Here is a 25,682-nt window from a genome sequence, read left to right as displayed (position 1 = left end):
GATATATCCAAATCATCCACTTTGAAACACACTTCGTGACGAATGAGATCAACGTCAGGATGCCACACATGATACTTTATCTCGTTACCACTTTCCCCAACAGATTCTTGATGGCATGAAGTCCCTTTCACAAACTGTTCCTCAAAAAGATAATATATCTCAATAGTGTATATGTCTCTAGCATGTGAAAGGAGCTTCACATAATTCATCGCCATAGGTGCCAACCCTTGTGAACAACGCACGTTTTCACCATTTTCCCTACTTCTCCACTCAGAAACTACACTAACAAATGAATTATAAAAATCACACAACTCAGCTGTTTTTGATAATCTTCTAGATATTGAATGATTCGTAGACTCACTCCTTTGAGATGATAGAATATTACCAAAGAAATATTCTTTACTAAATGCAGGACACCATTTCTCCCTATTAGAATATAGCTTATTTAACCAAACATTTTTATGGCACCCATATTATGTCATCATCCTGAAAAAAATATAAAGAAAAAAAAAACATGAATTTAAACCTATACTCTATATTTCTAAATTGATGATCATATTTCTAAGTAGAGGGGATAAGGGGAATGCCGAATAAATCCAGCTGAGCTCTACAAACAAATACAATCATCAACTATTAAACACTGACACAATATCATTTCATCACATAAGCAGTATAATTTCATAACACCTATAATATCATTTAATAGATAAGGTATTGTCAATCAAAATACAGAAACAATTCAACAAAAATATAAAACACTAACATAATATCATTGTGAACAATCAGTAAAAATACCTTGTCCAATAAAATTCAAATTCAGCTTCGGTGTCAGTGTACTTCAACAGAAAATTGAAAAGCTCTAAGAAACCCTTTTTATTTCTCAGACCTTTTATGTGCTTCTTCGAATTCTCCCCGATGTGCCATATACACAGCCTATGATTTGAATTCGAAAATACTTGTGCGATTGCAGCAGCCATGTCAGCACACTGATCAGTCATTATTGTTTGAGTATGCTTACCACCCATTGATCGTACAAATACGTTGAACAACCAGACAAACGACTCTATCCTCTCATTGAGTAAAAACCCACAACCAAACATCACATTCATGCAATGATGATTCATGCCTACAAAAGGGGCACATATCATATCATACCTATTTGTACGGTATGTTGTATCATGTACAACTAAATCACCAAACAAATCATAATCAGCCTTCATTTGACCATCCCTCCAAAAAAAGTTACACAGCCTTGCATCCTCATCAAGTTCAAATTCAAAATAGAAATCAGATTCATCCATTTGTCTCCTTCTAAATATCTCAATCAAACTATTAGAATCAGTACCATCTAAATGCTTTACCGAATCTGAAGATATCATGTTATACACATCCCTAGGAGTAAATCCAACAAACGGTGACCCTCCTGACTGACGTTTTAAAAAGCGAATACCATCCGATAAGGGGACACCACTCCTCTTCATGTTTTTTAAACATGTCAACTGATTCTCGAACACTTTCCTATGCGACCTAAGCATATAACTTGATGAAGCCGGACACAGGTCATGGTTATGCTCCTTCACATGTTTAGTAACAACCCAATTCCCATTTGAATCTATATCAAACTGACAGATTGCATTACATCCAGATCTAGTAACTATCTTTGAGTAACACTTATTAGGAGTACCTGGTATTATTCTAAAACCAGACTTAGAACAACAAAACATTTTCGTCTTCAAAATCCGAGTTCCAGTAACATAATATTGTTTGCCCTTTCTAGCACTAAATCCCATACGAAACGCATAATCATTGTATATGACAAATGCATCTTCTATTGATCCAACAGAAAGTCCCAACAATTCTTCATTATCTGTGATTTTATTAAAACAACCCTTTAATATTTCTAATGAAACTATAGATACTACATTGTTATTCTAATGAAACTAATGTGCATTAAGAATGAAACTGACTACCATGATTTTGAAAACACAACAAATTCAAAATCAGTTAAGAATCGAACTAAACATATAACCTGGAATAGCTGACTCTTCAACAATAACATGTTCAGATGTACCATCAACACCAATCGAATGGTCAAAATCATCCGCAACAAAATAAAAAATATAAATTGATACTTCAGGTCACTAAAACTGAAACTATATTGTTCCATAAACGAAACTACTGTGATGTCAACATCAAGCTGAATACCATGAGCCTGAATAATGTATAACTCAAATAAGAACATGAACAAGAACATTAATACAGTTAATACTTGTAATATACTCATTATCGTCGACAACATTTGTACACGGAACATCAAATGCAATCGGCGAAATCCATTCACCGGCGACCGGAATATCATCTTTACCTGCAACACAAAAAAAAACCATAACATATATACCAATTACACTCAAACAATATACATAATAAGATGATATACACCTGGAATTACTGAACTGTTCTCATCAACGATCTTTGAATTCGAATCAATCTCATCAATCCTATTTGTAACTACTATCACATTCATGTTTCCGAATATAGAGAACAATACAATAATTCGAACGATACCAAAACTATAGCAATTCGAACGAATCGAAAAAGGAACAGATCGAAGAATCTGAAGAAAAAGAAAAAGAAAAAGGAAAGAACGACAAATCTGATAAAAGGAAAGAAATACGAATTCAAAATAAGGAAATAACGACGAATGATAGGAATTAGCCGTCCGGAAACAATTAACGGCGAAGTCTGAAACGCGCCCTAATTAATGATAAAACGACGTCGTTTCATACCCTCGGTGCATAATCGATCATGCACCGCGGTGCATGATATAATTTGCCGTTGTGATTCCTTTGTATAAATACGCATTATACGATTATTACAACGTCTCATCTTCACTATGTTCACCTTATTCTACTCACTATTGTCCTAATCAAGCGTTGTAATAGCTTATTAGCGATATTCAATACAATATTAGGTCCCCGCGACCTTGCAACGACATCGTTTTCCTATCTATCTATTTATTATATACATTCTTATTGGGTTTAGTAATTCGGGTTCATCCCGGATAATTAAATCCATCATTGGTGCTCTTATTGAGAGCGGCTGTATAAGCTCGAGCCTGCTTCTATTTTAATAGCGAGGTTCAACTCTCGCGATTCCTATAACAAACGTATTACCTCGCTTCACCCTCAAGTAATCACCACCATAACCACCTTCCCGTCGACCATATCCGCGTCTGCCTCTGCCATCACGGCGACCACCATGGTACCCAACCGGTCTCGTCACATCATAATTTCGCGCTACAGATTCATGAAATTGAAATCCAACATGTTTCTCAATTCTGCTTGCCATCTCTATCAATCATTAAGAGCTGCTGTACCAGCTCAAACCTGATCCTTATTTTTCTAATCTTCAATTACAATGACTGGATCCTATTCTCGCAATTCTTCGATCGAGGAACAACCACCATACTCGTAACCATACGCCATCACTTTCCTAGCTTCATCTAATAACTCACGGCGACGCTGGCAAACAAATCGTAACGCAACTTGTTCCGATCCCCTGCCTACGAACATCGTAGAAAGAGAGGATTATATTGCAGATAAAAATGGGTTAGTATATATTAATCCTGCCCAATGCATGCAGACAACTAGCAGACAGATCAAGATATATGTTTGAAGGAAAAACAATCGGATCGGACCCGTCCTGAAGGTGTGTGGCAGCTAGTTAATGGCGCGGTGAGGGTTTGGTTTAAGGAGGGGAGGGACAGGCAGCTTGTTGCCGCCGCCTCCGAACCTCGCGTCGATCATCTGCTTCACCGTCTGCCTAAAATTCACGGCGTTGAAGGTGAGGTACGTGGTGGTTTCACGCTCCATCGCACGAGATTTGTGTTTTATGCATGATCTACTTGTTGGAACCCACGTTCTGCCGCTACTGTACGAGCCCGTTGTCTCGTTCTCTAATCCGTTGGAAACGGCAGGCATGGGCGTGACACGTGAGGGGGTTTTGAACCGGTGTCATCGATCTCAGGCCCCATAACAAGAAGCATCATCTACGCGGGGAGGTTCTCTGATCTGCTGCCACAGCTATAACACCCCCGATTTTTCAACATTTTTAAAAACTTAATATAAAAGGTATACATCTAATCATCAAGCCAAGATTCAAGCGGAAGCTATATAGAAATCGGTAAGCGTTATGCCACACCCATAAACCATGGGTGCACAGGCTAGTCAACAACAATCTATCAAAGCAACAACGATACTAAGGCACACAGGCCAACAAAGGGTAAATGTCTAGCATGGGATCTATACTATCTAAGTCCACATCTAGCGCACTCGGCATATACTCAAAACCTGTAAAAATCAAGGGATAACACCCGGTCAGCGAATAATGCTGGTAACCCATCAATACGCGTTAAATAGCATAGTATAGATAGATATAATCAAAATCATTTGGAACGGGAATACAATATATATCATTTTAAAACCAAAGAGAGAAGTCAACACCAAAGACTCATCAATCACTCTCAAAAGAAACGAGGATCATCATCCTCACAATAACCACAAGACCACAAACATGAAAGACAACACAACTCAGGATGCATCCTACTGATCACAAAGTAGATTACATCAAGACATGCTCATAAGCAAGGAAATCACATTCACACGGTGACAACTACATGTCACAAGTTTCATAGTTCCAACCTTATGGCTACCCCCGACCTTATTTCGGTTCCAATCATTACCTCCTAGTGCCACCCTGTACTTCTGAGTCCAACCTTTTGCCTCCGGGAACCGTCGTTCCCCCACCTGCACCGCTTGCTTTTCCGCCGAACTCTCAGTACACGAGGGTACCATTAAATTCATAATCACAAAACCGCCGAACTCGTGAGCAAAGCTCAAGTAACAAACCACCAATCTCAATCATAGTCACACAAGGTCATCATCATTACCAAGAGGACTAAGACTCAACAATAGTCTTAATCAAGTATCAACAAATGGTACAACGATTTACATACGATCATATCATAGGAATCAATCAAGAGATCACAATAAAGACATGAGACCATACTCAACAATCATAGGGTCACAACCCAACACCAAATGATTGTGAACACAAGTTGCCAATCTCAATACGAAGGAACAAACCACACATACTAGCATATCAACATCAAACTAGCATGCTTGTCAAACGGGTAAACCAAAATTAGTTCCAAAGAACATTCAAGACTCACATTAGCCCAACGAATCACAAAGTTGGACCCTTAGCACGATTCAAAACACCAAATCCTACATGGATTCCTAACACACCGTTCTAGACATACGAAACATCAAGAAGACTCACAAATAGCCCAATAAAACAACATTGAGAGGTCAAAGCATCAATACCGAGACGAAAGAATCACGGGGAACAAATCCCCGGCCAACAACCACAGTGTACCCCGCGGGTGGACCACCACCCGTGGTTCCGCCCGCGGGTACATGCACCCACGAGACCACGTACCCCGCGAGTGGGGCGTAGGGCCCTTCCCGCCGTTCCGCCCGCGGGTACAACCTGTACTCCAACAATTCCATTCGGGGAAAATCAACAACAAGGCCAAGTTCAAGTCCAAAACACCCAAAATCTCACACACAACAATAATATGACTTGAACCCAAGAAATATCCAAGCAATGACATTCAAGAACCCTAAGAACAAGCTTTAAACATGCATTACCACAAGATCATGCATCAAATCTCACAAATCAACATAAGAATCACAAATAGAAGCCAAGAATCATCATATAAGTAAGAAAATAGGTTTTGTAAAGCATGGGTTACCTTTGTAGCCTAACAACTTCCTCTTTTCACCCTTAAAAGCCTTTCCTAGAGCTCCTCTTCCACACCAACTTCTTACACACAACAAAACACAACAAAGATCCTAACTTTATAAAAAGACACCTAAAAGAAGATTAAAAACACCAAAAAGCTAAGGTCCTTACCATTTCCTATGCTCAAGATGAAGAAAGTAAGAATCTTGGAAGAAAATCTTGCAAGGCTTGGATTGAGAATTTCTAGCTTGGAGAAGAAGCTAAATCATTTTAGAGGGAGGCTAGAGTTTTTGAGTTTTAGGTTGAAGGGTGAATGAAATGAGAGAGTCTTACTAGGTTAGCTTGAATCACAAATCTTAGGTAGAAAGACATTCCTACCCTTACTAATGTTGGAAAGACAAGGGAACAAGGGCATCACTCAAGAAGCACAAGGTACAACCTTTTAATTTAAGTGACTAGTCAAAATCTAGTCCCTCGACTATTAAATTTCAGGATTTTTAGAAATAGATTAACAAGAAAACTTGGATTAATTCTTCAATTAATCCTCAATTAGTGTTTGGATTTACGGGGTGTCACATCCTCTCCCCTTAATAAAACTAGTAAAAACTAAGTGGAAAGCATAGGTGCGAACTTATATAGATAGCTTTTCTAATTTAGTAGTAAAGTAGTGTCAATAAATGTGTTTTTGAATTTAGAAGATTTTTTTTTTTTTAAAGGTGTTTTCCGAATCCCTTTGCTAAATTAAAAAGAAAACTATTTTAAAATGAAAAAAATAAAAAATAATGTAAAAATATACATTTTAAAAATTTGATGGTTTCTACTTTTTCGAGAAAAAAAAAAAACAGGTACTAAATGCACCCCAAGTCTTTCAAGTGATAGTATACCCGGCAAATTATATCTTGCACCAGGGCGCACAATGTATTGTGCACCCTGGTCTAAAATGATATCGTTTTGTCTTTTTTTTTTTTTTTTTTTTTTTTTTTGAAAATTATGTTTCTCGTGTCTGCTGTTAATTTCTTAAAAAATATACTCATGTTTCTGATGTACATAATTGTGTAATAGAATTTACATAATTGTATATAATAGAATGTACATAATTGTATAACAGAATACACATAATCTTTTGTGAAAGGATAATACACATAATCTAACATAATACATAATACACATAAACTCTTAAAATAATACACATAAAATCTTAACATCATACACTTAAATTCTTAACTCTGAAAAAAATCCTCTGTTTCGAATTGACATAATTGTATAATAGAATGTACATAATTGTATAACAGAATACACATAATCTTCGTCGCGTCAACTCTCCACACAACTTAACAAAACGACGTCGTTTTGGACAGGACGGGACGCACAATGCATTGTGCGCCGTGCTGCACGATATAACGATTGAGTATAGCCGTATAGGGCCGAGGAGGTTGGGCCAGAGAAGCTAGAGGCATTCCCTGGTGACTGGGTACCCAATAACTGAAATGGGAAGCTTTAAATATGCAAGGACAAAAATAGGAAGTTAAAAAAAAATGTATAATATTGAGAAAAAATCATTTGGGACATGCGTTTATTGTTAGGAACGCATCTCCCAAATGAGGTTTAGAAAAAATTTTAAACCATTTTTTTTGTTCAAAAAAATACGTCAATTGTAAGTGGCACTTGCGTCTCACATATTATACGATCTCAGGCATATATATACGAAGATGAAAATGTAACACCCCCAATTTTTACAACACAGAAAGCCAAACGAAATTACGGAAGCGAATTCAAACTTTAAACTCAATGGGGTGTTATGCCACACTTAGGTTATTCTAAACCCAAATGCACAGGCTACAAAGGTTTTCTACTCAAATTCAAATACAAAGCTTTTATCTAATACAAATGTTCTATCTAATCAACTATACCATAATCGGGGTACAAATTCTACGTCACACTCTCGACTAGCCACAAGATCCAGATCCTGAAATCACATTTTACAAAATTAGCAAATAATGCTAAGTAAACCTACTCCAACACGTAAAACTACGTACATATACTTTTATATCCAAAATAAGTTTTGCAACGGTATGACTATATATATATATATATATATATATATATATATATATATATATATATATATATATATATATATATATATATATAGATTTTGGTTCCTGTGAGGTCAGGTCTTCCCGTGCGGTCAGTGCGACATACACCATTAGGAATGCATAAATGCACCATACAGTGTTCGAAAATACACCATAATGAAATGCCAAAAAATGCACCACAAAAAAAAAAAAAAAATACACCACACATATAGTGTATTTACAAACACTGTGTGGTGCATTTATGCATACCTAATGGTGTATGCCGCACTGACCGCACGGGAAGACCTAACCTCACAGGAACCTAACCCATATATATATATATATATATATATATATATATATATATATATATATATATATATATATATATATATATATATATATATATATATATATATATATATAGAACGGGGTAGGCAAAGAATAATTTTATTATCCGGGGCGCTAGGCCCAAAATAATACTAATAAATGAAATAAAATTAAATATGTTACCAATAAGACTCGAACCCAGGTGTGATAGATGAAACAAAACTAAATATATTACCAATAGGACTCGAATCCTAGTGTGAGGGAAGGGTGCCTATTTATATTTTTGAGGGATTTACGGATGGTTGACAAATGGACGACATCTGACACCTTCATTCTGAACCACACTACCTTGCTTTCAGCACACTCCCATGCATAAGTGGAGCTTCCGTCCCATACCCCATAATAATAATATTTTATTCCAAGCTTCCTTCTTTTCTTAGTCCAATAAAATTTCATTATTCTTATTAGGCCAATACCTCACCCACAAAGATGGACACCCAGACGATTGGACCAAAACTTTTCCAATAAAATGGACCCCTAAGATCGCATATTTCCATCAGTAACAGAGTCCATAATACTTAAAAAAAAAAAAAAAATAACAAAGGTAAAAATATAAAATAATCATGCCAACTCATTTTTTCTTCCCACTCTGGTTGAAAACAAAATCACATATTCACATATCGATCCTATCTAGGATTTTGTGTTTCCTCAAATGTAAGAATGAAAAATGAATTTCATAAAACAAATGCCAAACAACATTTTTTTCCACTTTTAAGAAAATATTTTCCTTTGAAAAAACACATCCCCTAAAATAGGAAAGAAACTTCCTTAGCTGAGGTAAGTAAGCGAGCAGCTCCTAAGATGGCGGAATGGGCAATGCTACACACCCAATGCAAAAGCAAATAACCGGAAGACGTACAATTTCACATTTCATACCAAACCAACAATATAATCTATCTATCTATGCATAAATAATAACAAAACTTAAAACTGCCATTGTCTTCTCTAATGAATGTGCAGAGCTCCAAGCCTTCCCATCTATCTTCTCAGGTTCGTTTCCCCCTTCCTCATAAAGTTTCGTTCCTTTTGTTCAAAACGCTGTCTTTCTTGCAGGATTTTGAAGAATTTCATTTGTAGGTATGCTTTATTTGCTCTGCATGATATCAATGATCATGTTACCGTTCTTGATTTTGAACTTCTGCATGTGGGTTTGCTCTTCATGCGCAAATTTGGGCTTTCAGGATTCTTGTGATTATGAATGTTTGTAAGCTTGATATGAGTTTTCTAATTGGAAATTGAGGTGACTTTAATTGTGGATGCATTCAATTTGCCTGATAGTAGCAAGTATATATGTATACTTAAGGATATTAATTTCGCATAAAGTTATCAATTTCCTTTGAATCCCACAAATTTTCTCTTAAAGCAAGAACCTGGATTTGAAAGTTCTATTATTTTGTTTTGTTTTATTTTTTTTCCATTTATGAATTTATATAACTCTTCTCTGGACTTTTTTCATGTTTTTCTGTTCAATGAAGTTCATCTTTCTATTTAGCATTGCTCCTGCTTTTGGGTTGTCCTATACAGATGTACACTAGTTTTCCACCATGAACTCTGTAGCAACTCCCCTGATCAAAGACTATGGAAGACTCAATGACTCAAATATATCTATTAGCTGTCGTGTATTTGAGCCCTCTTCAAGTAGTAATGGTGAGCTCAAATGTGCAAAGCACCATAGTTTCTTTTTAATATAATCTCTTGATTAGACTAAGTTTCTTCTTCTTCTTCTTTTTCCCCTATTCCCTCTTAATGCAGCAAAGCAACGAGCCGCGGTGGTGGAATGGATAAACGATACTCTTCTTCATTTGAATTTGCCGGTGAATGCTTCTGACGAGGAACTTCGAGTATTCTTAATTGATGGTAGTGTTTTGTGTCAACTACTGAATAAATTGGAGCCCAATTTGGTGATAGAGGTAATAAAAGAAAATTTGCCGATTTATACAAGGATGTTTAGGAGATGGGTTTGTTTTAGAATGGTCCAATGATACCCTTTTCTTGCCTTCTCGTCTAGGATGGTGGCTCTAGTCATTCCTGGGAATCATGCTCAGGAAACATTGGAAGGTTCTTATCCGGTATGGATAAATTGGGATTGTCCAGGTTTCATCCATCAGATTTAGAATATGTAAGTAGCACTATGATAAAATTTTTAGCTATCTTCACGAGGTAGTTTAGTTGAATATGAACTTGTGAATTTGACAAGGCTCTATTTATGCCCAATAAGAACATTTTGTTCTGCTTCCTTTCTGCGATGGTTAATGTTATTTGCTTTCAACATTTCATCTCTAAAAGTGCTACATGTTCCAGGGGTGTATGAAAATCGTTGTTGATTGCCTTTTAACACTTAAAACACATTATATGCCAAATGTTGGAGCATACAAGAATTTGAATATGCATATATCCAATCTCTCTGGAAATGCTTCTAATATAAGATGGAAGGAAGCGGGAGAACATTTTGGATGCGGTGATGCTCCTCAAAGACAACAATCTTCTCAATCTCATTCTTCATTATCTTCTAGAGAAGAGAGGCAGAACTTAGACTCAAAGTTTAAGCGCACATTGCATACTCCAGTAATGGCCGGTACTGTTAGTTTATATACCTCCCTTTAATTTTCATATCTTCTCATTCAATGTAGTGATCCAATTGTTGTGAATTACATATTTCTAACAGCTCACAAGATGTACTTTGTATCTGTGAAGAGAATAAGTTTCTGCAACTCATGGCCAGTAAAAATTTTGTTTGGCATATATTTTATTTCAATTAATACTTCTTAAATTACTTGAATTCGAGGGTTCCACCAACACTATCATATGTTGATTATTTCCTAGTAGCTACAAAGTACTTTTTTATTATTAATTTCTTCGATTTGCTTATCACTCCTTGGCTCATTTGGCTTTTTTAGATCCATCAGCTGCATCGGGGCATCATGTTGGGCATAGATTCCAGCAAGTATTTCAGGTTAAACAAGGAAGTTATGCTGACCTGCTACCTACAAAAGTTTCAGAAGCGGTGAAATCAAACCGTTTGGATGTGAGTTTAAGACAGCCATTTTGCTGTTGATGAACCTTGTTCTTTTTGGGGTGATGAGGGAAACCCGCAACCAATACCCGAGGGTGTGCACTGGGTAAACCCCGCCTTGTGATCCTAGCCGACAAAGGACCACAAGGAGGTAAACCAGCCTAGGTTGCCCATAGCTGACCGGCTCAAACCAAGAGGGCTGGGATACGAACTCGTGACCTTGTTCTTTTTTGGCACATCTTGATAGGGGATGGAGTGAGGACTTGGGGATTCAAGCCCAATCCTAATGCTTGGAAAGGGGCTTGCTTATCATAAGGCTAAATCTTGAACCCTAGTGATGGAACTTATTTGATCAATTCATTAAAGGTCTACACATGGTTTTTTCAATCAATGACTTTTATCTCATTTACGATCTTGTTTTCAGAATGCTCCAACACACTCTCTTTTAAGTGTTGTGAATGGAATTCTAGATGAAAGCACTGAACGAAAAAATGGAGGAGTGCCAGAAGTATGGAATTTGATATGCGTGTTGATTCCGAGCACTGTGTTTTGTTATATTGTGTTCACAAGTATCATAAAATATAAACTCTTAACACTTTTAGTTGCTTCCATCATCAGCGCGTAGCCTGCCTGTTGAGAAAGGTAATTCAAGAGATAGAAATGCGGATATCTACACAAGCAGAACACTTGAGAATGGTAAACTACTCCATGCTATTTGGCTTTGACCTAATATAAATTCTATATGGAGTTGGAGTTTAACACAAACTTAGTATACTGTTCATTTTTGCTTGAAGCAAAGTGATCTGTTCAAGGCTCGTGAAGATAAATACCAGTCAAGAATTAGAGATCTTGAAGCCCTTGCAACAGGGACGAGAGAAGAGACAGAGGCAGTAAGGAACTTCTCATGTTTCATTAGAGCTAACATACTTTCAAGTCTGTCTGTGTTTCCTTCACAGCTTCCACCCTTCCTTTGCCTAATAAGAAGTTCTTTAATGCAGATATTCATGAACCCAGTTCGGCATATTAAGGTGTGATTTTGTATTTCAGATAACAAAATTAACTGTGTCAAAACAGTAGAGGGAAGAGGAAGAAATGATACTTTATTTCATTCTTGATATATGCTAAGTTCTCCATATTACAACCATATATATAGGCATAAAGAAAAGCTTTTGAAAGGGCATAATAAAAGTTGAAAACTACTCATCTTCTCAAGACAACAACTTCCTAGAGCAGAGTAAATATGACTGCCTATTTCCAACATTTCCAACACTCCTCCTCAAGCTGGAGCATATAAATCAAATGCTCCAAGCTTGTTACAAATGTATTCAATTCTAGGTCCGCGAAGAGGTTTAGTGAGAACATCAGCAAGTTGGTCATTTGATCCAACAAATGTGGTAATGATGTCTCTAGGCAACCTTTTCTCGTATAAAGTGACAATCAACCTCAATATGTTTGGTTCTTTCATGATAGACAGGATTGGAGGCAATATGCAAAGCTGCTTGATTATCACAAATCAATTTCATAGGACCAAGTTTATAGAAATTGAATTCTGTGAGAAGCTGTTTAATCCAAATTAGCTCACATGTTCCAAGTGCCATTGCTCGGTATTTTGCTTTTGCGCTTGAGCGGGCAATAACATTTTGTTTTTTTCTTTTCCAAGAAACGAGATTACCACCAAAAAGAATACAGTATCCTGAAGTTGGTCTTCTATCCCAAGGGCATCCAGCCCAATCTGCATCTGTATATCCAACAACTTCTGTATGTCCATGATCCTTATAAAGTAATCCTATACCTGGAGATCTTTTCAAATATCTTAAGATTCTAATATCTGTAGAAATTGGCTAACTACACTTACAACAAATGAGATATCTGGACGGGTGATCGTCAAGTATAGTAGCTTGCCAACTAATCTTCGGTATCTACATGGATTGAATAGAGGCTCCCCCTGTCTTGGAAGAAGCTTGACATTTGGATCCATGGGTGTGTCAACTGGCTTGCAGTCTATTATACTTGTTTCATCAAGAATATCTAAAAGACTAAAACATATTTCCGTTGGGACACATAGATACCTTTTCTAGATTGAGCAACTTCAATACCAAGAAAATATTTTAATTTCCCAAGGTCTTTTGTCTCAAAATGTTGACACAAATATTTCTTGAGTTGTTCTATTCCTTCTGTATGATCTCCTGTGATGACGATGTCGTCAACATAAACCACAAGATATATGCTTTTTCCAGAAAGTGTTTATAGAAGACAGAATGGTCGGCCTTGCTTTGGATCATGCCAAACTGTTTGACCACATCACTAAATCTCCCAAACCAAGCACGTGGAGATTGCTTCAACCCATAGAGAGACCGTTTGAGACGACAAACAAGATTTGCTCCCGTCTTAGCCACAAAGCCAGGGGGTTGCTCCATATACACTTCCTCCTTCAAATCACCATGCAAGAAAGCATTTTTGATATCCAATTGATATAATGGCCAATGACGATTGGCTGCCATTGAGAGGAAGAGGCGGATAGAAGTGATTTTGGCGACAGGTGAAAGTGTCTATGTAGTCAATGCCAAATACCTGTGTGTATCCTTTAGCAGCGAGTCGAGCTTTAAGTCTATTAACTTGTCCATCTGGACCAACCTTCACATTATACACCCATTTACAACCAACCACAGTTTTACCTGGAGGTAAAGGAACTAACTCCCAAGTTCCAGAAGAATCAAGTGCCTCCATTTCATCAATCATTGCTTGCTTCCATCCTGGATGAGTTAATGCCTCCTTGACAATCTTTGGAACAGAAACAATAGACAAACTAGTAATAAAAGCACAATACGATGGAGAGAGTCGTTTTTGTGTGAGGAAATTGTAGATAGGATAAGGATTCCTAGTGGATCTTTTACCTATCCGACTGGCAATGGGAGAGTCTGTTTCTGTTATGGTTTGGGCCGCGTTAATGGGAAGCAAACATGTAGAACATGAATCAATCTGATTTCCATCCTCTTGGGAGTTTTGACGATTGCGTCGTTGATTGGTGTACATAAATGGTGAAACATGTCATTCCTCTTGAATGGTTAGATTTGGTATAGTTCTTTCAGGAACAGTGTGAGATATAAGCTCTAAAAAAGTAGGCACAGGGAGAATTTCTGTTACCTCAGTTGGTTCTCCTAGGAAGTCAGACTCAATGGAGGTGGAAGAGAAAAAAGGTGCTGTTTCAAAGAATGTAACATCAAAGGAAGTATAGAAACGGTATGTTTTAGGGCAATAACACCTAAAACCTTTTTGGAGGCGAGAATATCCAATGAAAACACACTTTATAGCCTTAGCATCAAGTTTATCACGTCCTGGGGAAGAGTCATGAACGAAACAAGTACACCTAAAGATCCGTAATGGGAGCTTATGGAGAGGTTCCAATGGGCGCAAGATGTGAAGAAGAATTTTTCCTTGCAAAACAAAAGAAGGCATTCGATTTATAAGATAGCAAGAGTGAAGTATAGCATGCCTCAAAAATTCTTAGGAACTTTGTTATGAATAAGCAAAGTACGGGCTGTTTCAACAAGATGACAAATTTTTCGTTCAGCAACTCCATTTTGCTGAGGAGTTCTAGCACATGAAGATTCATGAAGTATTTCATGTGATGAAAAGAGGAATTAAAAAAGTCAGAAAAATACTCTCTTGCATTATCATTGCGTAAGATTTTGAGAGATACCCCAAATTGATTCACAATTTCATTGTAGAATTTCTTAAACACATCAAATAATTCAAAACGGTTCTTCATTAAAAAGACCCAAGTGCACCGAGAGAAATCATCAATGAAGAGAACAAAATATGAGAAACCCAAAGTGGATGAAACCCGACATGGTCCCCAAACATCGGAATGAACTAGAGAGAATGGGGTATTAGCCCTCCTATTCACTCTACTAGGATATGATGCTCTTGAGTGTTTTCCAAGTTGACATGACTCACACTCTATGGCTTTTAGACTTGACAAACTTGGAACAAGTTGTTTTAATTTATTGAGATCAGGATGTCCTAAGCGACAATGGTTAAAAGAGAGGTCAAACAGTAGTAGTGCAAGCTATTTTGGTATTGGTAGGACATAAAAGGGGGTAGAGACCTCGTGATTCATTTCCTACTCCAATTGTCTCCTTTGTTTGACGGTTCTGGATAATTACAGAATCGGAGGAAAAGGTAACTAAACAGTTAAGAGAGTGAGTAAGTTGATTAATTGAGATCAAATTGAAGGGACACCAGGGAATGTAAAGGACATTAGATAAAAATAAAGAATGAACGGTGACTTTTCCAATTCCTATAGCCTTTCCTTTTGACCCATCACCAAATGTAACAGTAGGAAGAGACTGAGAAATTAATATGGGAGAAAAAAGAAGGGTTACCAGAGATGTGATCAGTGGCTCCAGAATCTAAGACCCAAACTGATTCAGATCTTAATGCAAGGGCAGTATGAGAGACAGTGATACTAGCAGCCTTCAATGTATTGTTCAAAATTTTATGTTCTGCCATAATCATCAGAAAAATATGAGAATAACACTTTAGGGTCGCAGAAAGGAAACAAACTGATCTGGAAAATTTGGCCGGAAAAAGCCTCACGCGCCGGCGCGTGGAGGTGCATGGCGTCAAAGGTCAGCCTGCAAGGTGGCGCGTGAGCGCGCGTGTGGCGACGATAGGCGGCCGGAAAAGATGGGCAAGGTCGCCGGAGTTCCTGTTGGAGAGTTGTGGTACCACTTTTGTGAACAAAGCTCCCAATATTGAATAATATAGAAAAAGGAATGATGAATCTGGAGTCTATCCCTGATAGGAAAATCACGGTTCATCCGTGAGAATTTAGCCCGAGTGGCTCTGATACCATTTCATTCTTGATATATGCTAAGTTCTCCATATTACAACCATATATATATGCATAAAGAAAAGCTTTTGAAAGGGCATAATAAAAGCTGAAAACTACTCATCTTCTCAAGACTACAACTTCCTAGAGCAGAGTAAATATGGCTGCCTATTTCCAACATTTCCAACAAACTGAAATAGAGAGATTTACGTTTTAGATCTAATTTCTTGCAGAAATCAACATTCACCTTTGATTGAGGAAGTTTTTACCTACTAGGTACATCTAAGAGACTAAGATCTAACATCCATACCATACAATTAACTATTTTCTTCTCAAGGTGATTACAACCTTCCAATGTTGTTAGAGGCAGCAGCAAATTTCATTTCAAAGTTCTCGATAACATCATTAAATTCTGTTTTCCTGTTTTACATTCTTTTAAAGAATATGTATTTCATTTTTATTAAATCACATTACAGAATGAGAAGAGCAACATACAGGAGAAAATGAAAAGTGGAGAACAAGAGATTCCAGTTTTAAAACAAGAACCGGAAGCAGCTCCAGTAGCTTATGAACTACACTGCTGGCAAATGAGAACAGATGAACATGATGTGGTTCCATTGATGAAGGAAAGGGACGAGGCCAATCAAAAGATTGCAATTTTGCAGCACGAACTCGAAGCATTTCGAAAAGCTTTTGAGAAACACTGCTCACAAATTAAAATCAATGAAGATGATGTGGCTAGATTAATGAAGGAAAACGATGATGCCAGTAAAATGATTGCAATTTTGAAGCTAGAACTTGAAACAGCTCGAAATATGTATGAGCAACAGTTCTCACAAATGAAAACGGATGAACATAGCGTGGTTAAATTGGTGAAGGAAAAAGATGACGTGAATCGAGAGATTGCAGTTTTGAAGGAAGAACTTGAAGCAACTCGAAAAACTTCAGAACACTACTCGGAAATGAATTCAGATGATGATGATCTGGATAGGTTGATGAAAGAAAAGAATGATGCCATGCAAGAGATTGCAGTTCTGAAGAAAGAACTTGAAGCAGTTCAAAACTCATCTGAACAACAATGCTTGGTGATGAAAACAGAAGAGCATGATGTGACTAGGTCGATGAAAGAAAAGAATGATGCCATTCAAGAGATTGCAGTTCTGAAGAAAGAACTCGAAGCACATCAAAACTCATATGAACAACAATGCTTGCTGCTGAAAACAGAAGAGCATGATGTGACTAGGTTGATGAAAGAAAAGAATGATGCCATTCAAGAAATTGCAGCTCTGAAGAAAGAACTTGAAGCAGTTCAAAACTCATCTGAACAACAATGCTTGGTGATGAAAACAGAAGAGCATGATGTGACTAAGTTGATGAAAGAAAAGAATGACGCCATTCAAGAGATTGCAGATCTGAAGAAAGAACTTGAAGCAGTTCAAAAATCATATGAACAACAATGCTTGCAGATGAAAACAGAAAAGCATGATGTGACTAGGTCGATGAAAGAAAATAATGATGCCATTCAAGAGATTACGGTTCTGAAGAAAGAACTTGAAGCAGTTCAAAACTCATCTGAACAACAACGCTTGCTGATGAAAACAGAAGAGCATGATGTGACTAGGTTGATGAAAGAAAAGAATGATGACATTCAAGAGATTGCAGTTCTGAAGAAAGAACTTGAAGCAGTTCAAAACTCATATGAACAACAATGCTTGCTGATGAAAACAGAAGAGCGTGATGTGACTAAGTTGATGAAAGAAAAGAATGATGCCATTCAAGAGATTGCAGATCTGAAGAAAGAACTTGAAGCAGTTCAAAACTCATATGAACAACAATGCTTGGTGATGAAAACAGAAGAGCATGATGTGACTAGGTTGATGAAAGAAAAGAATGATGCCATTCAAGAGATTGCAGATCTGAAGAAAGAACTTGAAGCAGTTCAAAAATCATATGAACAACAATGCTTGCAGATGAAAACAGAAGAACATAATATGGCTAGATTGATGAAAGAAAAGGGTGATGCAGATCAAGAAATTTCCGTTTTGAAACAAGAATTCGAAGAGGCTAAAAAAACTTACGAACAGAACTGCTTGCAAATGAAAACAGAGACCAGTGAAGTTCAACGAAGTCTAGAAGAAAGGTTAAAGGAAATTACGAGCCTTGAGGAAAGATTAAAGGAAGTTTCAAACCATTTTACAGAATCAAGAAATAGGGTACAGGAACTTGAAGAATTTTCAGCAGCAAAGTCTCAGCAGTGGAGCAAGATACAACACATCTACCAAATATTTACAGAATTCCAGCTTGGAGCACTACGTGTATGCTTTGACAATTTTTTCTTCATCTTATATTAACATCTTGCCTATCATTTTCAATTTAAACCTTTTATTGTGCTCAGGAACTAAGGTTTTCATCCCAATCAATAAGGCAAGAAGTTTCTAAAACACAAAAGATCTACTCAGAGGAATTTAATCAGTTAGGTAAATACTGCTGCATGGCATGCTATTGTTAAATTCATTATAACAGGAATTTTTAATTTGTAAGTTACAAGTTATCCATTGCTCTTATGAAAATATATTTCAATGTAGGTGTGAAAATGAGGTCATTAGAAGATGCAGCTGCAAACTATCCTGTAGTTCTTGCTGAAAATAGGAAGCTGCACAATGAGGTCCAGGAGTTAAAAGGTACTACTCTATGTTTCCTTTATAAGTTAACATATATGTGACCCGGAATATTTCTTTTTTGTCCTTTTAATTGATTGTGGTGTATTTCTCTCATAGCTCTTTGATAATTTAGGAAATATTAGAGTATACTGCCGGGTAAGGCCATTTCTTCCTAAACAAAAGGATAAGCAAACAATTGTTGAATATGTTGGCGACAATGGGGAGCTAATTGTTATGAATCCTTCCAAACAAGCAAAAGAAGGCCGCCGGTCATTCAAGTTTAACAGGGTCTATGGTCCATCTGCAACACAAGGTTTTGAAACAAATTTCAATATTGTGTACTAGATTTTTAGTCACTCTTGACTTTTATCATCCCATTTATTTTTAACTGAACTCTTCCACATTATTATCATTGACAGACTTGATGTATGTTCAAAAATTTTGCAGCTCAAGTATTTGCAGATATACAGCCATTGATACAATCAGTTTTGGATGGATATAATGTATGTATATTTGCATATGGCCAGACTGGTTCAGGGAAAACGTACACAATGGTAAGAAATCCATTATATATGATTTTCGTTTTTTTACTCTGTATTTTAAGTATGATGGGGATACTCTACAGACTGGCCCTGACGGAGCAACGGAAGAGAATTGGGGAGTCAATTATCGTGCTTTAAATGATCTTTTCCGAATTTCACAGACGAGAGGAAGTGCTTTCTCATATGAAGTAATAGTTCAAATGGTGGAAATATATAATGAACAAGTTCGTGACTTACTTTCAAGTGATGGCTCTCAGAAAAGATATCCACAAATGAATTATAACCTCTTATGTGGCTAAATTAAAAGCATCAATTAATCACAACAATCTTAGTTCTCTGGCACTAGCTTTTTGTCCTGGTTTTGCACTAGAATTCCACATTTCTATCATTTCCTGGTATTTATATTATGCCTTTTTTTCGGCTTTCCTAATTTTTTTTCAAGTTAACTCTGTAGTATCTCTCAGGTTTACAGTTAAATCATTTATTTTCCTTGATTTGCACACACTTGGGATTTTGAATACCTCCCAACCCAATGGGTTAGCTGTCCCAGATGCTAGCATGTTTCCAGTTAACAAGCCCTCTGACGTGTTGGACCTAATGAATATCGGATTAAAGAGCAGAGCAAAAAGCTCAACTTCCATGAATGAAAGAAGCAGTCGTTCACACAGGTTTCACAATCGAATATTAAGATCTCATCATTCTTAAAGTTCCATGCTGCAATTGTATATTAAGCTAATTGCTAAACTTCCAAACAGCATTTTAACTATTCATGTTCGAGGGATGGATAAGAAAAGTGGTTCATCCATGAACGGCAGCCTTCATTTAGTGGATCTTGCAGGAAGTGAAAGAATAGATCGCTCAGAGGTAACAGGTGACAGATTGAAAGAGGCACAACATATAAACAAGTCTTTAGCCGCCCTTGGAGATGTCATTTCTGCTTTGTCAACAAAAAGTCCTCATGTCCCATACAGAAATAGCAAGCTTACTCAGGTTCTTCAGAGCTCCTTAGGTATATCATTTCCCAAGTATACATCCATACCCCATAAATTTGAATTTCACAGATAGTGTTGATTGGGCTCAGCTAAGTAAGCCTAGTGCTCAATGTTAACTCTTAGATCATGCATTCAAACTCTAAGAAACCTCTTTAAAGGAGATGCCTGCATATCTGTTCCTACTATAACTGTATGATACAAGAGCCCATCATGTGGTTGTTGTTATAGCTAAATGTTGGCTACAAGGTCTATGTTAAGAGTCCCACATCTATAAAATAAGAGAGAACATATGGGTTTATAAGGCCATGGGTTAGACTAGCTAATGGGTTGGATTCAATCTTTTAGTGTGGTTTGGCCCATGTGCTTATAGCCCAGTTGAGTGACCATGGCCTAATCTTAAATTATAACAGTCTACAAGTGAAGAACTGAGTTTGGCTTACTAAGAATTTTCCATTATTTTATTATTACACCTTTTAGCCATTGTTGCTAATTGGAAATTTTCAATTGGAAAAAAATTTAGCAATTTTAAGATTATTTTAAAGCTCTTGGACATGAATTTGAAAATAAACTTTTTCATCCATCTGTTATCATCATTTTATTTTTATTGTATTTTATCTTGATATAGGTGGTCAAGCAAAGACCCTCATGTTTGTGCAGCTGAATCCCGATCATATTTCATTTTCTGAATCCCTAAGCACATTAAAATTTGCTGAAAGGGCATATGGAGTAGAGCTAGGGGCTGCTAAGAGCAGCAAAGATGGCAAGGATGTTAGGGAATTGATGGAGCAGGTATTCTATAATCACTTGACAAATTTTGCAAATCTCGAACTTTTGAGCATTGACCAGTTTGGTAACACTTATAATTTTGTAGTATGTGTTGAGTGCTCGTGCCTCTTGGTATTATGCATATGTTTAATGTATGTCCTTTAATATTTCGTAAGTGTGTGAACAGGTTGATATAACTTATGTGGGTGATATACGCTAGGTTAGCCTATGGGTATATATATGTTTAGTCTTTGTGTGATCCAAGAGTGTGTTCAAGCCATGGCATAAACAAAACCTTTCCAGTTTATTCAACTTGTTATCAGAACCACTCTTGTGGCCTGATTGTTTTTTTATGGCGAAGCTCCGGTGAACCACATGGTCTGTTTTTAGGCTGCTCCCTTTCTACTTCCCACTCTAGTGTACTTTTCCAATTAAAATACTACTTCAATTCTCCTCAGAATAGAAAATCCAGCTGACCCATAATTTCCCAGCCACCAGTTACCACCGTATGCGCCACCCACACTTCGATGACCCCGCTGTCACATGTCTCTGACAGCTTTTTCTAGCAAAACATTCCAATTTCCAGGTTTGCTTACAACCCTCTGGCGACCTTCCGGTGATTTTTCCATATTTTCCTGTCAACCATGGCTGGAAGTGGTGTTGACGATAGTGAAAAGACACCCTCTATTGAATACCCATCATCTGCATTTGTGCCCAATCTGTCTCGTAATCCGTCTATTATTAGTAGTAAATTAGTAGGATCTCAGAATTATTAAGATTGGGTTTGTTTGTTGAAATATGGTTTATGGGCCAAGGAGTTGAAGATCATTTGACTAAGGAAGCTACTGAAATTCAGTATGAACAAGATGTTTGGAAAAAAGGGTAGATGCCAAGTTATGCAGTTTGTTTTGGCAGTCCATTTCACAAGAATTAATACCCATATTTCACCCATTCCAAACTTGTTTTTCAGTATGGAAAGAAGCCAAGTTCCTTTATACAAATGACATCTCTCAATTTTATTCAGTTGTAGATGAGATGCAAAATATTAGAAAATCAGAAATATCAATGGAAACTTTCTTTTGGAAAATCCGAGGGTTGATGATTGAATATCACACCCTCATGCCCATTGATGGATCAGCTGAGCAGCTAGCTCAGTGAGACAAATATTGGGTGGTCTTTACACTTTCCATGCTTGTATCAAAATACAAAGAAATCCAGAATAAAATACTCAATGAAGGAATGACACCAAATACTACAGAAGTCTTCAAACGTCTTCTTCAGATGTCTACAACTCCTAAAGAAATCACCACTTAACATTTAGCTCTTGCTTCCCAATCTCATGGTAGCCATGGAAGGCCAAGGAAGAGATATGTGTTGTATTTTCGATTTCTGTATAAATAGGGGCATGCACGGGAACAATGTTGGGATTTGTATGGAATTGATGGAAAGCCAACTTGTGGTGTCTGCAAAAAAACAAATCCTCAGATGATTCAAAGCTCTCGCATTATCTCAAAAGTTGAGTATGAGGAATTTCTTTGTCTTAATGGTGCTACGACTTCTATCCCTGAAAATTCTACTACAGCTCTTTTCTCACAGTCAAATTCTGTGTGGGCTCTTGACTTAGATTATGTTTACAAAAGATGATTGGTAGGAGGTATAATTATTCGCGTTCAATTGTGTTTAAGTGTTCGTGTTCAAGTGTCTCTATTCACGGGTGCCTGTGTGTAGCAAGCTTGGAGCACATGATGCTCCAACTTGAGGGCGGGGGGTATTGAGTTTACTGCTTGTGCCTCTTGGTATTATGCATGTGTTTAATGTGTGTTCTTTGATATTTCCTGTGTGTTCTTATTATTATTATTATTATTTTTTTGAAACATTAATGATTCTTTACAAAGTAGTATATGTTTTATACTTTCTCAATCTTTTTCAGCCAACAGAATCAATCCCTCACCACCAGGGTTCGATCCTGTGAAATGGTAACAAAGGTGTCATCACACTATATAGTAGTTGGCACAGATTATTTAAATAAGCAAAAAAGTGTTGTATAATACACAATTTGTAATCTTTAACAAACACTACTAGTATTATAGAATTAGAAGCTTCACAATTTTGTGGTCATTTGCTATTCTTATTGAAATTTACAGCCAGTTCTTGAATGAGTAAATAAGCTGGAAAGAAATTTTTTATTTCTACATTCTGATTTTATTTAATTTTGCAGGTCACATCTCTCAGGGACACAATAGCTGCAAAAGATGAAGAGATTGAGAAATTGCAGCAAGATGCCAAAGTCACCAAAGTGTGAAGGGTTAATTTCACTTTGCTCCTCATAATTAGAGGTTGGTATTATTATTGCTTTACCCCTTAAACCTTTAAATTAATATTGCATCAATAAATTATTTTATAGAAGTCTCCTTTTTAAATATAGAAATAAGTATTAAGGAAATTAATTGTTTCTTGTTCTTTCTCCTCTGCACTATCCATAAAGCCACACGGTGGAACTGGATACCCAATAAAGGAACTAAACACTAATGCCTGATTTGTACAAGGCGAGAATCGAACTCCTGACCTCACTTTAACCTGTTAGGCCTAGAGGTAATTGACATATCTTCTTCTTGCTGATTACAATCCACTGGTGACCTGGGGTGTGTTTGGTTCGAACATGGGAATCGGAATCAGATACTTGGTAATTGGAATGGGTTTTGGTTAAAGTATTTTGCATGTTTGGTAGTAGCGTGGAATTGGAATGATTACCTATATTGATGTTTGGTTATTTATGAACCTATAATCAGAATAAAGATTTTAAAAATACAAAAAAAAAAAAAAAAAACAAAAAATCAAGGGAATTGATCTTAAGAGTGGCGATGAGGTGAGTAGGCAATGCAGTGAGGAAGTCAATGAACTAAGGAAACGATGAAATGAGGAGTGATAAGGCTGAATTAGTGGAATGATACCTGATTTCAATTAGGTAATGAGTTTTGTAATTATACGGGTAATCAAATCCTATACTTGTGTTTTAAAAAGTTGTCAACCAAACAGCGTTTTCATTCTCATTCCTTGGGTCTAACCAAACACACCCTTGGTTTCCATTACCCTCATTAATTTTGTATCTATTAAACTGATACAATTTCAGGATTGGTTCATTTTCATCTTACAGACCTAAAAGCAAACCTGAAATTCCCAACTGGTAAGAAGAATTAGTATGTTTGATGATATGTACAGGGGCTGGGGGCATATCTTCAAGTTCTTCATGCAATAATGCAATCCTTTTCCCATTTTATTTTCAGGAATGAGATTCTGCCCAGCAGAACCAATCCAAAGATGAGAACTAGGAAGTAGTGTTAACATGTAGCTCTATCATTTTATTATTTTCTTCTTAAATTTCCTTGTGTAAAACTATTTGGGCTGCCAGGAAATTCTGTCATTTGATTAATTTAATTTATTCAATCTCCTCCCCTTACTGATCCAAGTGCATAATTAATTATCTTTCTTGGTTTATTTTGAGGGGTTGAATGGACACATTTTGCGGTTTAAGATGTCCTCCTGCCGTGTACAAGGATACACTGTTCAATTTTTGTATAGAGTGCTGTTATATCCCAGGGAGCTAATCAAAAATTTAAGGAAAATACGAGATGGGTTGAATACGCAAGAATTAGGAATTAGAGCATTTCGATTTTTTTTTTTTTTTTTTTGGTACAAAATGGGTAATCCCGTTATATTTATATTTTTATTATTTTGTTTGAAAAAATTCCTATTTGAAAACAGAAATGTTATTGTTTTTAACATCATTTCAACGTTTTTGTTGACGGAAAATAAAAAAATGTTCATGTCACAATAATACTGGATCAAAGGGATGTTTTGAAAAAAAAATTAAAAAAAATCTAAAAGTGAACTGCCAGTCTCACCTATAAATCTTCTCATAATTATTACTTAGTGAAAAAAGAAAAAAAAAAAAAAAAACCTAAAAGTGAACTGCCAGTCTCACCTATAAATCTTCTCATAATTATTACTTAGTTTATATTTAATTGAGGAGTTTGTTAATTTTTTGGATTATCGTAGAAAATTTGTGCACTGAATGTATTTGCTTTTCTCTCAATTTCTTCTCCTTTCAATTCTTTGCTCAATCTATAGCAATCCTTAACAAAATGTTGATTTAGAGAAATAGCGAGGGTGTGACACAAATTCTGCTTTAACGGACTAATTTGCCTAAAGGGGAGGATTACTATCACATTAAGAAGCAATTTTCTAGTGGTTTTTTTTTTAGATCACAAGGTGTTCTGAGCTTTTAAACCCGTATCATACTCAGACTAATTTTCGTTTGCACCGGACCGACCCAATTAAGGGCAAAATGCTGACCAAATTAATTTTTCTATACGAAAGGGGGTTTGAACTTCCAATTTCTCTTAAGCATGCAATTAATGAACAAAGAGGAGAGAGAACAGAGTGAATTAAAAGTTAAAACACAAGTGGGGGCATCATTCTTTGATGGTGAGCTGGATTTGGCTTGTAGAGTTGTGTTCTCCATTGATGATCATGATAGGAGACTTAAAGTGACAGCCACCTCACAAACAAAGAGATAAATCAATTGCCAGGGGAGTTTAAACCAAAG

At 36.6% G+C, this 25,682-nt stretch overlaps 1 protein-coding gene and 1 long non-coding RNA gene across 4 annotated transcripts; one reads left to right on the top strand and one right to left on the bottom strand.

Annotated features, from left to right (window-relative positions):
* Positions 1-7,566: 7,566 nt before the first annotated feature.
* On the bottom strand, positions 7,567-16,262 carry LOC109159589. The gene is made up of 3 exons (XR_002050619.1): positions 16,253-16,262; positions 13,038-13,039; positions 7,567-7,657 (listed from the first exon to the last, which is right to left on the bottom strand). It is a non-coding gene; the product is annotated as an uncharacterized LOC109159589 (long non-coding RNA).
* LOC109159585 (kinesin-like protein KIN-14P) lies at positions 9,069-24,523 on the top strand. Of its 3 annotated transcripts, none has more exons than XM_019307690.1 (23): positions 9,069-9,260; positions 9,795-9,917; positions 10,023-10,180; positions 10,279-10,389; positions 10,572-10,845; positions 11,168-11,295; positions 11,708-11,791; positions 11,902-11,979; positions 12,078-12,173; positions 12,282-12,311; positions 16,594-18,432; positions 18,513-18,594; positions 18,703-18,798; positions 18,911-19,090; positions 19,225-19,331; positions 19,403-19,581; positions 19,823-19,987; positions 20,075-20,328; positions 20,937-21,100; positions 23,295-23,412; positions 23,562-23,668; positions 24,207-24,260; positions 24,361-24,523. In XM_019307690.1, the coding sequence occupies exons 2-20, from the start codon at positions 9,815-9,817 to the stop codon at positions 23,376-23,378; spliced, it is 4,212 nt and encodes a 1,403-aa protein (XP_019163235.1). In that variant the 5' UTR covers positions 9,069-9,260; positions 9,795-9,814; the 3' UTR covers positions 23,379-23,412; positions 23,562-23,668; positions 24,207-24,260; positions 24,361-24,523. The 3 variants fall into 3 exon arrangements, with proteins under 3 accessions (XP_019163235.1, XP_019163236.1, XP_019163237.1); XM_019307691.1 differs by having other exon boundaries at positions 9,746-9,917; XM_019307692.1 differs by lacking the exon at positions 20,937-21,100.
* Positions 24,524-25,682: the final 1,159 nt, after the last annotated feature.

The sequence above is a fragment of the Ipomoea nil genome, unplaced genomic scaffold (assembly GCF_001879475.1).
Source record: "Ipomoea nil cultivar Tokyo-kokei standard unplaced genomic scaffold, Asagao_1.1 scaffold2833, whole genome shotgun sequence".
Lineage (NCBI taxonomy): Eukaryota > Viridiplantae > Streptophyta > Magnoliopsida > Solanales > Convolvulaceae > Ipomoea > Ipomoea nil.
Note: the sequence above shows the minus strand (reverse complement) of the source record. Positions and strands in the feature narration are given on the sequence as shown.

Coding starts and splice junctions, on each gene's coding strand:
- LOC109159585 (XM_019307690.1), top strand. CDS start 9,815: ATGAACTCTGTAGCAACTCCCCTGATCAAAGACTATGGAAGACTCAAT. Junction 19,332..19,402: donor CAGGGAAAACGTACACAATG/GTAAGAAATCCA, acceptor GATACTCTACAG/ACTGGCCCTGACGGAGCAAC. Junction 19,582..19,822: donor AGTGATGGCTCTCAGAAAAG/ATATCCACAAAT, acceptor TGATTTGCACAC/ACTTGGGATTTTGAATACCT.